The sequence below is a fragment of the Cetorhinus maximus genome, chromosome 21 (assembly GCF_964194155.1).
Source record: "Cetorhinus maximus chromosome 21, sCetMax3.hap1.1, whole genome shotgun sequence".
Lineage (NCBI taxonomy): Eukaryota > Metazoa > Chordata > Chondrichthyes > Lamniformes > Cetorhinidae > Cetorhinus > Cetorhinus maximus.
Window position 1 is genome coordinate 738416 of NC_135899.1, and position 17659 is coordinate 756074.

At 46.2% G+C, this 17659-nt stretch overlaps 1 protein-coding gene across 1 annotated transcript in view; it reads right to left on the bottom strand.

Annotated features, from left to right (window-relative positions):
• The window catches only part of LOC144695301 (HEPACAM family member 2-like), a 42533-nt gene that overhangs the window by 17208 nt on the left and 7666 nt on the right, over positions 1–17659 (bottom strand). The window contains exon 2 of the mRNA XM_078566204.1: positions 10240–10590. Coding sequence (XP_078422330.1) covers positions 10240–10590 — 351 coding nt within the window. The remainder of the gene's footprint in view (positions 1–10239; positions 10591–17659) is intronic.

Sequence of the window (17659 nt, forward strand, 5' to 3'; positions counted from 1 at the left end):
AACTTCTGTCCCCTTGTGACTGACCCTTCAACTAAGGGGAACAGCTGCTCCCTATCCACCCTGTCCATGCCCCTCATAATCTTGTACACCTCGATCAGGTCGCTCCTCAGTCTTCTCTGCTCCAGTGAAAACAACCCAAGTCTATCCAACCTCTCTTCATAACTTAAATGTTTCATCCCAGGAAACATCCTGGTGAATCTCCTCTGCACCCCCTCCAGTGCAATCACATCCTTCCTATAATGTGGCGACCAGAACTACACACAGTACTCCAGCTGTGGCCTCACCAAGGTTCTATGGAATTTCAACATCACCTCCCTACTTTTCTAATCTATGCCTCGATTGATAAAGGCAAGTGTCCCATATGCCTTTTTCACCACCTCACTAACATGCCCCTCATCCTTCAGAGATCTATGGACACACACCCCAAGGCCCCTTTGTTCCTCAGAACTTCCTAGTGCCATGCTGTTCATTGAATACTTCCATGTCAAATTACTCCTACCAAAGTGTATCATCTCACACTTTTCAGGGTTCAATTCCATCTGCCACTTATCTGCTCATTTGACCATCCCATCTATATCTTCCTGTAGCCCAAGACACTCAACCTCACTGTTAACCACCCGGCCAATCTTTGTGTCATCCTCAAACTTACTAATTCTACCCGCCACATAGTTATCTATGTCGTTTATATAAATGACGAATAATAGGGGACCGAGCACAGATCCCTATGGTACGCCACTGGACACTGGCTTCCAGTCACTAAAGCAGCCTTCTGTCATCACCCTCTGTCTCATACAACTAAGCCAATTTTGAATCCACCTTATCAAATTACCCTGTATCCCATGTGCATTTGCCTTCTTTAAAAGTCTCCCATGTGGGACCTTGTCAAAGGCTTTGCTGAAATCCATATAAACTACATCAACAGCACTACCCTCATCTACACACCTGGTCACCTCCCCAAAATATTCAATCAAATTTGTTAGGTATGACCTCCCTCTGACAAAGCCATGCTGACTATCCCTGATCAAACCTTGCCTCTCCAAGTGGATTTAGATTCTCTCCTTCAGAATATTCTCCAATAGTTCCCCTACCAGTGAGACTCACTGGCCTGTAGTTCCCTGGCTTCTCTCTACAACCCTTCTTAAATAGCGGAACCACATTAGCTGTTCTCCAGTCCTCTGGCACCTCCCCCGTGGCCAGAGAGGAATTAAAATTTTGGGTCAGAGCCCCTGCGATCTCCTCCCTTGCTTCCCTCAGCAGTCTGGGACACCAATCATCCGGACCTGGAGATTTGTCCATTTTTAAGCCTGCCAACACCTCCAATACCTTTAAAAACTCAGCAAGTCTGGCAGCATCGGCGGAGAAGAAATCAGTCAACGTTTCGAGCCCTCATGGCCCTTCGGCAGAAGGCCATGAGGGCTCGAAACGTTGACTGATTTCTTCTCCGCCGATGCTGCCAGACTTGCTGAGTCTTTCCAGGTAATTCTGTTTTTTTTTTTGTTTTGGATTTCCAGCATCCGCAGTAGCTTTTAGCTTTTTGTTTTTACCTCCAATACCTTGTCTTTCCCCATATCAATTTGCTTAAGAACCTCGCAGTCTCTCTCCCCAAGTTCAATACCTTCATCCTCATTCTCTTGGGTGAAGACGGATGTGAAGTATTCATTCAGCACTCTCACAATGTCCTCTGGCTCCACCCATAGATTGCCCCCTTGGTCCCTTATGGGCCCTACTCTTTCCCTGGTTATCCTCTTCCCATTGATATACTTATAGAATATCTTGGGATTTTCCCTACTTTTACCAGCCAGAGCTTTCTCATATCCCCTCTTTGCTCTCCTAATTGCTTTCTTAAGTTCCACCCTGCACTGTCTGTACTCCATTAATGCCTCTGCTGATTCGCTCCCCTTGTACCTGCTAAAAGCCTCTCTTTTCCTTCTCATCGTAACCTGAATATCTCTGGTCATCCATGGTTCTCTGGGCTTGTTACTCCTTCCTATCACCCTAGAGGGAACATGTTGAACCTGTACCCTCCCCATTTCCTTTTTGAACACCCCCCACTGTTCCTCTGTAGGTTTCCCCACAAGTAACTGTTCCCAGTCTACCTTGGCCAGATCCTGCCTTATTTTACTAAAATCCACTCTCCCCCAATCCAAAACATTTTTTCGCAACTTGTCGATTTCTTTGTCCATAACAAACTTAAACTGTACCATGTTGTGGTCTCTATCACTAAAATGCTCACCCACCACCACCTCAGCCACCTGTCCGGCTTCATTCCCCAGAATTAGGTCCTGCACTGCACCGTCACTTGTTGGATCCTCTACATATTGACCTAAAAAGTTCTCGAGTGTGGTAAGCCCACTCCTCCAGAATAACACACTCCAGTGCAGTGAATGCCACTCCAGAATAACACACTCCAGTGCAGTGAATGCCACTCCTGAATAACACACTCCAGTGCAGTGAATGCCACTCCAGAATAACACACTCCAGTGCAGTGAATGCCACTCCAGAATAACACACTCCAGTGCAGTGAATGCCACTCCAGAATAACACACTCCAGTGCAGTGAATGCCACTCCAGAATAACACACTCCAGTGCAGTGAATGCCACTCCAGAATAACACACTCCAGTGCAGTGAATGCCACTCCAGAATAACACACTCCAGTGCAGTGAATGCCACTCCAGAATAACACACTCCAGTGCAGTGAATGCCACTCCAGAATAACACACTCCAGTGCAGTGAATGCCACTCCAGAATAACACACTTCAGTGCAGTGAATGCCACTCCAGAATAACACACTCCAGTGCAGTGAATGCCACTCCAGAATAACACACTCCAGTGCAGTGAATGCCACTCCTTCTCAAATACAGATTCGAGTGCATGTGAATCCCCATTCCCCTGAATAATACATTCTAGTGCAGTAAATCTCACCACTCCTGAATAACACACTTCAGTGCAGTGAATCTGACTCGTTCTGAATAACACAGTCTAGTGCAGTGAATCTCACTCCTCCTGGATACCACACTCTAGTGCAATGATTCCCACTCCAGAATAACACACTCGAATGCAGTGAATCCCACTACAACTTAATAACACACTCTAGTGCAGTGAATCTCACTCACCCTGAATAACACACTCTAGTGCAGTGAATCTCACTCACCCTGAATAACACACTATAGTACAGTGAATCTCACTCCTCCTGAATAACACACTCTAGTGCAGTGAATCTAACTGCTCCTGAATAACACACTCTAGGGCAGTGAATCTCACTCCTCCTGAATAACACACTCTAGTGCAGTGAATCTCACTCCTCCAGAATAACACACTCTAGTGAAGTGAATCCCACTCCTCCTGAATAACACACTCTAGGGCAGTGAATCTCACTCCTCCTGAATAACACACTCTAGTGCAGTGAATCTCACTCCTCCTGAATAACACACTCTAGTGCAGTGAATCTCACTCCTCCTGAATAACACACTCTAGTGCAGTGAATCTCACTCCGCCTGAATAACACACTCTAGTGCAGTTAATCGCACTCCTCCTGAATAACACACACTAGTGCAGTGAATCTCACTCCTCCTGAATAACTCACTCTAGTGCAGTGAATCCCACTCCTCCTGAATAACACACACTAGTGCAGTGTATCTCATTCCTCCTGAATAACAAGCTCTAGTGCAGTGAATCTCACTCCTCCTGAATAACACAAACCGGTGCAGTGAATCTCACTCCGCCTGAATAACACACTCTAGTGCAGTGATTTCCACTCCTCCTGAAGAACACACTCTAGTGCAGTGAATCTCACTCCTCCTGAATAACACACTCTAGTGCAGTGAATCCCACTCCTCCTGAATAACACACTTCAATGGACTAAATCCCACTACTCCAGAACAACACGCTCTAGTGCAGTGAATCTCACTCCTCCTGAATAACACACTATAGTGCAGTGAATCCCACTCCTCCTGAATACAACACTCTAATGCAGTGAATCTCACTCCTCCTGAATAACACACTCTAGTGCAGTGAATCTCACTCCTCCTGGATACCACACTCGAGTGCAGTGAATCTCACTCCTCCTGAATAACACACTCTAGTGCAGTGAATCTCACTCCTCCTGAATAACACACTCTAGTGCAGTGAATCTCACTCCTCCTGGATACCACACTCTAGTGCAGTGAATCTCACTCCTCCTGGATACCACACTCTAGTGCAATGATTCCCACTCCAGAATAACACACTCGAATGCAGTGAATCCCACTACAACTGAATAACACACTCTAGTGCAGTGAATCTCACTCCTCCTGAATAACACACTCTAGTGCAGTGAATCTCACTCCTCTTGAATAACACACTCTAGTGCAGTGAATCCCACTGCTCCTGAATAACACACTCTAGGGCAGTGAATCTCACTCCTCCTGAATAACACACTCTCATACAGTGAATCTCACTCCTCCAGAATAACACACTCTAGTGCAGTGAATCTCACTCCTCCAGAATAACACACTCTAGTGCAGTGAATCTCACTCCTCCTGAATAACACACTCTAGTGCAGTGAATCTCACTCCTCCTGAATAACACACTCTAGTGCAGTGAATCCCACTCCTCCAGAATAACACACTCTAGTGCAGTGAATCCCAATCCGCCTGAATAACACACTCTAGTGCAGTGAATCCCACTCCTCCTGAATAACACACAGTGATGCAGTGAATCTCACTCCGCCTGAATAACACACTCTAGTGCAGTGATTTCCACTCCTCCTGAAGAACACACTCTAGTGCAGTGTATCTCACTCCTCCTGAATAACACACTCTAGTGCAGTGAATCTCACTCCTCCTGAATAACACACTTCAATGGATTAAATCCCACTACTCCAGAACAACACGCTCTAGTGCAGTGAATCTCACTCCTCCTGAATAACACACACTAGTGCAGTGAATCTCACTCCTCCTGAATAACACACTCTAGTGCAGTGAATCTCACTCCGCCTGAATAACATACTCTAGTGCAGTGAATCTCACTCCTCCTGAATAACACACTTTAGTGCAGTAAATCTCACTCCTCCTGAATAACACACTCTAGTACAGTGATTCCCACTCCTCCTGAATAACACACTCTAGTACAGTGATTCCCAATCCTCCTGAATAACACACTCTCGTGTAGCAAATCCCACTACAGAATAACACATCCTAGAGCAGTGAATCCAACTCCTCCTAAATAACACACTTCAATGGATTAAATCCCACTCCTCCTGAACAACACGCTCTAGTGCACTGAATCTCACTCCTCCTGAATAACACACTCTAGTGCAGTGAATCCCACTCCTCCTGAACAAAACGCTCTAGTGCAGTGAATCCCACTCCTCCTGAATAACACACTCTAGGGCAGTGATTTCCACTCCTCCTGAATAACACACTCTAGTGCAGTAAATCAATCCCACTCCTCCTGAACAAAACGCTCTAGTGCAGTGAATCCCACTCCTCCTGAATAACACACTCTAGTGCACTGAATCTCACTCCTCCTGAATAACACACTCTAGTGCAGTAAATCCCACTCCTGAATAACACACTCTAGTGCAGTGAATCCCACTCACCCTGAATAACACACTCTAGGGCAGTGAATCTCACTCCTCCGGAATAACACACTCTAGTGCAGTGAATCTCACTCCTCCTGAATAACACACTCTAGTGCAGTGAATCTCACTCCTCCAGAATAACACACTCTAGTGCAGTGAATCTCACTCCTCCTGAATAACACACTCTAGTGCAGTGAATCTCACTCCTCCAGAATAACACAGACCAATGCAGGGAATCTTACTCCAGAATAACACACTCCAGCTCAGTGATTCCCACTCCTCCTGAATAACACACTCCAATGCAATGAATCCCACTCCTCCTGAACAACACACTCTAGTGCAGTGTATCTCACTCCTCCTGAATAACACACTCTAGTGCAGTGAATCCCACTCCTCCTGAATAACACACCCAAGTGCAGTTAATTCCACTCCTCCTGAATAACACACCCAAGTGCAGTTAATTCCACTCCTCCTGAATAACACAGTCTAATGCAGTGTATCTCACTCCTCCTGAATAACACACATTAATGCAGGGAAACCCACTCCTCGTGAATAACACACTCTAGTGCAGTGAATCTCGCGCCTTCTGAATAACACACTCTAGTGCAGTGAATCTCACTCTTCCTGAGTAACACACTCTAGGGCAGTGATTCCCACTCCTCCTGAATAACAAACTCTAGTGCAGTGAATCCCACTCCTCCTGAATAACACAGTCTAATGCAGTGAATCCCACTCCACCTGAATAACACACTCCAATGCAATGAATCCCACTCCTCCTGAATAACACACCCAAGTGCAGTTAATTCCACTCCTCCGGAATAACACACTCTAGTGCAGTGAATCCCACTCCTCCTGAATAACACAGTCTAATGCAGTGAATCTCACTGTTCCTGAATAACACACTCTAGTGCAGTGAATCCCACTCCTCCTGAATAACACACTCTAGTGCAGTGAATCCCACTCCTCCTGAATAACACACTCTAGTGCAGTGAATCCCACTCCTCCTGAATAACACACTCTAGTGCAGTGAATCCCACTCCTCCTGAATAACACAGTCTAATGCAGTGAATCTCACTGTTCCTGAATAACACACATTAATGCAGGGAAACCCACTCCTCTTGAATAACACACTCTAGTGCTGTGAATCTCGCGCCTTCTGAATAACATACACTAGTGCAGTGTATCTCACTCTTTCTGAATAACTCACTCTAGTGCAGTGAATCCCACTGCTCCTGAGTAACACACACTAGTGCAGTGTATCTCACTTCTCCTGAATAACACACTCTAGTGCAGTGAATCCCACTGCTACTGAGTAACACACACTAGTGCAGTGTATCTCACTTCTCCTGAATAACACACTAGTGCAGTGAATCCCACTGCTCCTGAGTAACACACACTAGTGCAGTGAATCTCACTCCTCCTGACTAACACACTCTAGTGCAGTGTATCTCACTCCTCCTGAATAACACACTCTAGTGCAGTGAATCCCACTGCTCCTGAGTAACACACACTAGTGCTGTGAATCTCACTCCTCCTGAATAACACGCTCTAGTGCAGTGTATCTCACTTCTCCTGAATAACACAGTCTAGTGCAGTGAATCTCACTCTTCCTGAGTAACACACACTAGTGCAGTGAATCCCACTACAGAATAACACACCCTAGTGCAGTGACTCCCATTCCTCCTGAAAAACACACCCAAGTGCAGTGAATCCCACTCCTCCTGAAAAAAACACCCAAGTGCAGTGAATCTCACTCCTCCGGAATAACAAACGCTAGTGCAGTGAATCTAACTCCTCCTGAATAACACACTGCAAAGCAGTGATTCCCACTCCTCCCGAAAAACACAGTCGAATGCAGTGAATCCCTCTCCTCCTGAATAACACACTCTAGTGCAGTGTATCTCACTCCTCCTGAATAACACACCCAAGTACAGTGAATCCCACTCCTCCGGAATAACACACTCTCGTGCATTGATTCCCAGTCCTCCTGAATAACACACACTAATGCAGGGAATCTCACTCCAGAAAAACACACTCCAGTGCAGGATGTCTCACTCCTCCTGAATAACACACTCTAGTGCAGTGAATCCCACTACTCCTGAATAACACACTCTAGTGCAGTGAATCCCACTACTCCTGAATAACACACTCTAGTGCAGTGAATCCCACTACTCCTGAATAACACACTCTAGTGCAGTGAATCCCACTACTCCTGAGCAACGCACACTAGTGCTGTGAATCCCACTACTCCTGAGCAACGCACACTAGTGCAGTGAATCTGACTCCTCATAAATAACACGCTCTAGTGCAGTGAATCCCACTCCGCGTGAATAACACACTCTAGTGCAGTGAATCCCACTCCGCGTGAATAACACACTCTAGTGCAGTGAATCCCACTACTGCTGAGCAACGCACACTAGTGCCTTGAATCCGACTCCTCCTAAATAACACACTCTAGTGCAGTGAATCCCACTCTTCATGAAAAGCACACCCAGGTGCAGTGAATCTCACTCCTCCTGAATAACACACTCTAGTGCAGTGAATCTCTCTCCTCCTGAATAACACACTCTAGTGCAGTGAATCTCACTCCTCCTGAATAACACAATCTAGTGCAGTGATTCCCACTCCTCCTCAGTTACACATTGTACTGCAGTGGGTCCTTCTGCTCCTGAATAACATAGTCCAGTGCAGTAAATCCCACTCCAGACAAACATACTCGAGTGCAGTGAACCCACTCCAACGGAACAACACAGTCTAGTGTAGTGAATCTCACTCCTCCTGAATAACAGACTGTAGTGCAATGAATCCCACTCCTCCTGAATAACACAGTCTAGTGCAATGAATCCCACTCCTCCTGAATAACACAGTCTAGTGCTGTGAATCTCACTCCTCCTGAATAACACACTCTAGTGCAGTGAATCTCACTCCTCCTGAATAACACGATCTAGTACAGTGAATCCCACTCCTCCTGAATAACACACTCCAGTGCAGTGAATCCCACTCCAGAATAACACACCCTAGTGCAGTGAATCCCACTCACCCTGAATAACACAATCGAGTGCAAAGAATCTCACTCCTCCGGAATAACACACTCGAGTGTAGTGAATCCCACTCCTCCTGAATAACACACTCGAGTGTAGTGAATCCCACTCTTCCTGAATAACACACCCTAGTGCAGTGAATCCCACTCACCCTGAATAACACAAAGCCTACACGCTGTCATCAGTCTCCATGTAAACTGGCATAATCGGTCAGCTCGTGTCTACAACATCGATCATTGATCTGTTAATTGCATCATAGCATCTCACATTTCTGCTCAGCAATTCTGAATGCACCAAATTTCACTGCGTCACATATGTGTCAGCTAAAACATAGTCGCTCATAATCTATTTGATAATTGTTCATTTCAGCATTCAAGTATCCAACTAATTGCATCAATCTGAACAAGATTAAGTTTCCATTCCGTCAGCAAACGCAAAGATAAGTCCGCTCTCAAATCACTCAAATAATATCACCAAGTTTGTCTAAGAGCATTTTAAATTGAAAATCTACCTGACAGAGAGAATGAGAGATGAAGAATGAGAGGATGTGAGGTTGAGAATGAGAAGTGAATGAAAGTGAGATATTGAGAGAGGGAGAATTATAGAGAATTTTTTTTTACACTTTCTTGGGATGTGGGTGTGACTGTCAAGCCCAGCATTTGTTACCCATCCCTAACTGCCCTTCAACAGGGTGGTATTCTAGGCAATATCAGAGTGCACCTAATAGTCAACCACATTGCTGTGGGTCTGGAGTCACATGTAGGCCAGGCCAGTTAAGGACGGCACATTTCCTTCCCTGCAGGACATTCATGAACCAGATGGGTTTTTACAACAATCAGTGTAGTTTCCTGGTCAGCATTACTGAGACTAATGAGACTAGCTTCATATTCCTGATTTTACGAATTGAATTTAAATGCCATGGTGGGAGAAAATGAGAAAACATCAAAATGAGAGTGAGAGGCTGGGAGAGTGAGACAAAGACCAAGGGAAAGAGCACGTCAGAGAATGAGAGATTAAGAGAGATAGAATGAGGGAGAGAGAGACAGACAGAATGAGGGTGTAAGACAGAATGAGGGAGAGAGGGAGACAGAGATAGGGAATGCAGGTAAGAGATAGAATGAGAGGCAGAGAGACAGAGAATGAGAGAGTAAGAGGGATTGAATGAGGGAGAGAGAGAGGGATACAGAAATAGGGAATGAGGGAGTAAGAGAGACAGAAGGATGAGGAATGAGACAGTGAATGAGAAAATGAAACAGGGAGTGAGAGATTGCAAATGAGAGTGAGAGAGACAGATAGAGAATGAGCCTTTCAGTGAATGAGAGAGAGATTGAGAAAGAAATCAAGATGGAGTGAGAGAGAAAGAGAGGCAAAGAAAGCAATAAAATCTGCTGAAGACATAGATAAAGGACAGATAGAGGATTCGAAAGTAAGATAAAGTGAGATATAGACATTGTCCAATTCTGTATGAGTGACAGATTATTCATTCTCAGAAAGAGCAGGATTGAGCAGAGCAGAGTGGGGAATGCCATTCCCACTGTAGATTAAGTCAGAAAAGCCTGAGCTCAGCAATGAAGGCATCCTGGGATTGTGTTCTGCATGCCGTATAAAACATGATCTAGTGAACTAAGGGCACATACCTTCAACATCTAGATATACAAAGTAAATATACGGTTTGGTACTTAAACCAGGGTAATATCCTTCTATACTCAGATGATAAACACCACTGTCTAAAACCTCCAATCGCCGGAGCTCCAGGCTTCCATTCGCTGGGTAATATGTACATCGATGTTGATAATATGAAGATAAAGCTGGAACAACACCAGATTCATGGAACAATATTAATGTCCTATGGATACGGTCATAAAAGTTCCACTGGATTTTCATACCAGCTTTCATTTCTTTTAAATCTCCAGACAATAAAACAGAGTCAAACATGGCCGCATAAATGAACTTCCTGTGTTCTGTGTGTACAGCCGTCAATGCACAAACTGCAAAAAAAGAATGAGTTGAGTTTAATAGATCAGCAAGACATATAAATTCTTCAATGTAGGTAAAGGAAATGAGAGAAACTTCAACAGACATTTTAATCTCAGGTTAAATGTAGTCAGTTAGGTGGCATAGACTAGAAGCTCACTGTCAAATCAGAAACACTTTGTGTTGCTGATTGTCAATTAGATTCAAGGATTTCTGATGCAGAAAAATCAGGACTCCAGGAGACAGAGAACAAGAGACTCCAGGAGAGGGAGATCAGGAATTGGGGACTCCAGGAGAGGGGGAAGAGGAATCGGGGACTCCAGGAGAGGGGGAAGAGGAATCGGGGACTCCAGGAGAGGGAGAAGAGGAATCGGGGACTCCAGGAGAGGGACAAGAGGAATTGGGGACTCCAGGAAAGGGACAAGAGGAATCGGGGACTCCAGGAAAGGGAGAAGAGGAATTGGGGACTCCAGGAAAGGGAGAAGAGGAATTGGAGACTCTGGGACTGGGAGAAGGGGAATCAGATACTCCAAGGGTGTTGGGGTAATCTGGTAATCCTGAATTGAATGTTCCAGTACAGCTACAACACTGGCATCTACCCGGCTATGTGGAAAATTGCCCAGGTACACAAAAAGCAGGACAAATCCAACTCGGCCAATTACCGCCTCATCAGTGGAAGCAGCACTTGCTTAGCAATAACCTGCTCACTGACACCCAGTTTGGGTTCTGCCAGGGTCACTCAGCTTCTGACCTCATTACTGCCTTGGTTCAAACATGGACAAAAGTGCTGAGCTCCTGAGGTGAGGTGAGAGTGACTGCCCTTGACATCAAGTTTGCATTTGACCGAGTGTGGCATCAAGGAGCCCTAGCAAAACTGGAGTCAATGGGAATCAGGGGGAAAACTCTCCACTGGTTGGAGTCATACTGAGCACAAAGGAAGATGGTTGTGGTTGTTGGAGGTCAGTCATCTCAGCTCCAGGACATCACTGCAGGAGTTCCTCAGGGTAGTGTCCTCGGCCCAACCATCTTCAGCTGCTTCATCAATGACCTTCCTTCCATCATAAGGTCAGAAGTGGGGATGTTCACTGATGATGGCAGTTTGTTTAAAATTCTTTCATGGGATGTGGGCATCACTGGCATGGTCAGCATTTATTGCCCATCCCTAATTATGCTTGAGAAGGTTATGGTGACCTGGGCCAAGTGGCCTACTCCTGCTCCTAATTCATATGTTTGTATGTAAAATCTTGAACCGCTGCAGTCTATGTGGTGTAGGTACACCCACAGTGCTGTTAGGGAGGGAGTTCCAGGATTTTGACATGGCGACAGTGAAGGAACGGCGATATATTTCCTTTTTTTCCCTTATCCTACACTGTGAGCTGTTTGACATCCAAAGAGGTCTGGATTTGGGCGTCCCTCCCAGAGGGAATCCATGTATTTTAAACCCTCTCTCTATCTCCTCCTTCAATGCCTTCACACTGATTTACCTTCAAGTTGCTGTTTCTAGTTCATTTTTGCCAAATCACATCTCAGTTTAGTTAAATTGACCCTTCCCCAATTTAAAACTTTTATTCTTGGTCTATCTTTCTCTGTTTCCATGTGTTATGACCACAGCCGATGTTAATTTCTACGCAAACCAAATCCTAGAGGCTATACCCTTTCTTTTGTATTCTGAAAACAAGAAGAAAACGTACTGATCTCAACAGCAAGAAGTCCACTTACACTTTTGGAATTTTAAAAATTAAAATTAAAAGTTTTATTAACAAGAGGAAAAGAAAACTTAAGCACACGAGAGGTCAGAGGCTGGGAATTCTGTGGCGAGTAACTCACCTCCTGACTGTAGCAGTGTGTACAATCTACAAGATGCTCAGCAACAACTCCCCAAGCCTCCTTCAACAGCGCCTCCCAAACTGCAACCTCTAGCACCATGAAAGACAAGGGAAGCAGACGCAGGAAACACCATGGGAGAATTCACATGGGGGTGGATTTGGAAAGTTAAGGAGAAAGGATAAGCAAATAGTGCAGGATAGTAATATGGGTAATCATAGCCAGAGCAGGACAGGGAGAGACAGAGGGCGGAATCGTCCCAGATTTGCACAAGTGCGGTAGCGGGCGGGAAAAAGAACCTTTTACCCACTGGCCGCAATGGCTTTTCACGCTGTCTCATCCTAAACCCAGCGTATTAATTATGCATTCCCGGGAAACACACTGTTTCCGTGGCAGGCGGCCTCTCATTCACTTGCAACACTGTCACTTTGCCGCTTCCTCATGCCAGGCGCCACATTTAAAGTGCAGCCGTACACACACCTCTCAGTGCTCCCAGCCTTTGGCCAGTGCACAGACGATGTGTACACAAAAGGCAAGAAGACTGCAGCCCCCCTCGATTCAGTGGCGCATCCCTGGAATGCTTTTTGGATGCAGTGGAGGCCCGCCGTGATGTCCTCTGGGCAAAGGCCAGCAAGCAAAGTCACCAATCGCCCATGGGGGGTGGTGGTCAGTGCCAATGCTCTACAAAAGAGGGCAGACACCCAGTGCTGCTCCAGGATGAATGGTCTCATCCGTTCCGCCAGGGTAAGTCACTCTTCTCAACACTCAACTCACACACTCACAAACCCATTACACAGCCCCAGGGATCTCACACCTCAAGAGACAACACCACTAACTCTCACACACACCCTCACATCTCCATCAGGCTCAAATCCTCTTGAGCCTGTGTCCTCATCCCGTCCATGTCTCCGCTCACCACACAAACATTCCACACAGTGCCATGTGTCCCACTCACACTCTCTCCATCTTTTTCCATGCAGGAGAAGCTGGCTCCCAACAGCAGGGAGAGGTCCCAGACCGGGGATGGAGTGGCCCACATTAGGCCCCTCACTCACTTTGAGGTGTGTGTCATCGCGCTGACTGGTGAGAATGTGGACCCTGCCTGCGGTGACAGTGAGATCGATGGTGAACACCCATGTAAGGATCCTGCACCACATCATCCCTCTCTCAACAACACTGTGAGTGCTCTCTCTCTCTCTCCTGCTTTTGGCTCTGCTGCCATTCACTAATTATCTCTACTTTGGTTCACAGGGAGCTCTGCCAAGCGACTGACACCCTCAGCCAGCCAGTCCCTCAGCTCCATTCACATCCTCACTTCCAGCCAAGAGTCACCTCCTCCATTGACAAGCTGGGAATAAGCAGCCTGGAAGACCAGTCACAGCGCTTACCCACACCCTGCACCAACGCAGAGACACAAACCTCAGTGGGACCCAGGTCTAGCGCAGGCTCAGGTTCACAACCTGGTGGTCACCACACGGGCACGTGTCCACAGCAGGAGAAGGCAGGTTCAGCCCAGCTCCCCGGCACTGGGAGGGCTGCTGGGGAAGAGGCATCTGTGAGGTCCGAGTCAGGTGACAAGCCTCTGGATTCGGCCTTCCAACTCATCCTGGAGAGTCAGTAGAAGGCAGGGGAAGAACACGGAGAGCTGATAGAAGCCCTCAACAGACTGGCATACAAATTGGAGCCCGCCTGCTCTCTGATGAAATGGTGCCCACATGTGCGCGTATGGAGGTCTCCATGGGGAGGTAAAGCAAAACGCAAACCTGCACTCCCTCACAGGAGCCATGAGTGGGTTCCTGCAGTGGCAACACGAGGGGGAAACGGAGCACCTCGAAGTCCCTCCAGGTACTCCTTCCCCTCAAGGAGTCAGGCCAGATTCCTCGGGCACCGGAAGGGAGGAGGAACAGCAGCTAGACACCTCTGGGTCGTCCCCTCAGGAATCTCAGAGGCCGCCCTCTCACTCCGAGACCCCTTTGACTGTGACCCCCTCACCTTCACCCTCCGTCACTGCAGAGGGAGGGGCTGGCCCACAGGTGCACAGCCAAAGCAAGCCGGGACCCTCAAGGCCTCGGTCTCCAGAAGTCATCAGGTTCAACAGGGCCGACCATTGCACAGGCTGTCTCCACCCCTGCTGCAGATGTCAGGGCAGCACCTAGAAGTGTTAAGCCTAGAAAAGTTAAGAAATTCTAATCACAGTTTGTTGCGCAGGGGAACACATTTTGTCACTCTATAATATGGAAATATATTCACTGACACTGAATAATGTGCAATGGTGTCTTTCAGCTTCATTTACAGACTTTGCAAGTCCTCCTACTGCATCCCCTCCAATAGCAGGTCAACTGCAAACAGCCAAGTGATTCTGGAGGGAGAAGTATGTGTCCTGGGCCTCGTTCAAGCTCTCCCACGTATGTGGATCTGTGACACTCATAGAAACATAGAAGATAAGAGCAGGAGTAGGCCATTCGGCCCTTCGAGCCTGCTCTGCCATTCATTATGATCATGGCTGATCATCCAACTCAATAACCTGCTCCCGCTTTCTCCCCATATCCTTTGATCCCTTTCGCCCCCAAGAGCTATATCTAACTCCTTCCTGAAAACATACAATGTTTTGGCCTCAACTACTTTCTATGGTAGCGAATTCCACAGGCTCACCACTCTCTGGGTGAAGAAATTTCTCCTCATCTCAGTCCTAAATGGTCTATCCCGTATCCTCCGACTGTGACCCCTGGTTCTGGACTCCCCCCCCACAATCAGGAACATCCTTCCCGCATCTACCCTGTCTAGTCCTGTTAGAATTTTATAGGTTTCTATGAGATCCCCCCCTCATTCTTCTGAACTCCAGCAAATATAATCCTAACCAGCTCAATCTCTCCTCATATGTCAGTCCCGCCATCCCAGGAATCAGTCGGGTAAACCTTCGCTGCACTCCCTCTATAGCAAGTACATCCTTCCTCAGATAAGGAGACCAAAACTGTGCACAATATTCCAGGTGTGGTCTTACCAAGGCCCTGTACAATTGTAGCAAGACATCCCTGTTCCTGTACTCAAATCCTCTGGCAATGAAGGCCAACATACCATTGGCCTTCTTTACCACCTGCTGCACCTGCATGCATACCTTCAATGACTGGTGTACAAGGACACCCAGGTCTCGTTGCACATTCCCCTCTCTCAATTTATTGCCATTCAGATAATAACCTGCCTTCCTGTTTTTGCTACCAAAGTGGATAACCTCACTTTTATCCACATTATACTGCATCTGCCATGCATTTGCCCACTCACTCAGCTTGTCCAAATCACACGGAAGCATCTCTGCATCCTCCTCACAGCTCACCCTCCCACCCAGCTTTGTATCATCTGCAAATTTGGAGATATTACATTTAGCTCCCTCATCTAAATCATTAATATATATTGTGAATAGCTGGGGTCCCAGCACCGATCCCTGCGGTATCCCACTAGTCACTGCCTGCCATTCGGAAAAAGACCCATTTATTCCTACTCTTTGTTTCCTGTCTGCCAACCAGTTTTCTATCCATCTCAATACACTAACCCCAATCCCATGTGTTTTAATTTTACACGCTAATCTCTTATGTGGGACTTTGTCGAAAGCCTTCTGAAAGTCCAAATAAACCACATCCACTGGCTCTCCCTCATCAACTCTACTAGTTACATTCTCGAAATATTCCAGTAGATTTGTCAAGCATGATTTCCCTTTCATAAATCCATGTTGACTCTGTCCGATTCTGCTGCTGTTTTCCACGTGCTCAGCTATTAAACCTTTTATAATGGACTCTAGAATTTTCCCCGCTACCGACATCAGGCTGACTGGTCTATAATTCCTTGTTTTCTCTCTACCTCCCTTTTTAAATAGTGGGGTTACATTAGCTACCCTCCAATCTGTTCCAGGAACTGTTCCAGAGTCTATAGAATCTCGGAAGATGACCACCAATGCATCCACTTTCTCTAGGGCCACTTCCTTAAGTACTCTGGGATGTAGATTATCAGGTCCTGGGGATTTATCGGCCTTCAATCCCATCAGTTTCTCCAACACCATTTCCCTACTAATACTGATTTCATTCAGTTGCTCCCTCTCACTAAACCCTGTGTTCCCCAACATTTCTGGTGTGTTATTTGTGTCCTCCTTTGTGAAGGCAAAACCAAAGTATGTATTTAGTTGGTCAGCCATTTCTTTGTTCCCCATTATAAATTCCCCTGTTTCTGACTGTAAGCGACCTACATGTGTCTTCACCAATCTTTTTCTCTTCACATACCTGTAGAAACTTTTACAGTCATTTTATATGTTTCCCGCAAGCTTACTCTTGTACTCTACTTTCCCCTTCTTAATCAATCCCTTGGTCTTCCTTAGCTGAATTCTAAACTGCTCCCAATCCTCAGGTCTGTTGTTTTTTCTAGCAAATTTGTATGCCTCTTTGTTGGATCTATCTCTAATTTCCCTTGTAAGCCATGGTTTGGCCACCTTTCCTGTTTTACTTTTGCGCCAGACAGGAATAAACAATTGAGATAAAAACAAAAAACTACTGCGGATGCTGGAAATCCAAAACAAAAACAGAATTACCTGGAAAAACTCAGCAGGTCTGGCAGCATCAGCGGAGAAGAAAAGAGTTGACGTTTCGAGTCCTCATGACCCTTCAACAGAACTGAGTAAAATTAGGACAGGAGTGAAATATAAGCTGGTTTAAGGTGGGGGGGTTGGGGAAGAGAAGTTGGGTGGGGGTGGTTGTAGGGACAAGCAAGCAGTGATAGGAGCAGATAATCAAAAGATGTCACAGACAAAGGAACAAAGAGGTGTTGAAGGTGGTGATATTATCTAAGAGAATGTGCTAATTAAGAATGGATGGCAGGACACTCAAGGTACAGCTCTAGTGGGGGTGGGGTGGAAAGACTGACAGGGTATTATAGTTATAGATTTAAAAATAATGGAAATAGGTGGGAAAAGAAAAATCTATATAAATTATTGGAAAAAACAAAAGGGAGGGGGAAGAAATGGAAATGGGGGTGGGGATAGGGGAGGGAGTTCATGATCTAAAATTGTTGAACTCAATATTCAGTCCGGAAGGCTGTAAAGTGCCTAGTCGGAAGATGAGGTGCTGTTCCTCCAGTTTGCATTGGGCTTCACTAGAACAATGCAACAAGCCAAGGACAGACATGTGGGCAAGAGAGCAGGGTGGAGTGTTAAAATGGCAAGCGACAGGGAGGTTTGGGTCTTTCTTGCGGACAGACCACAGGTGTTCTGCAAAGCAG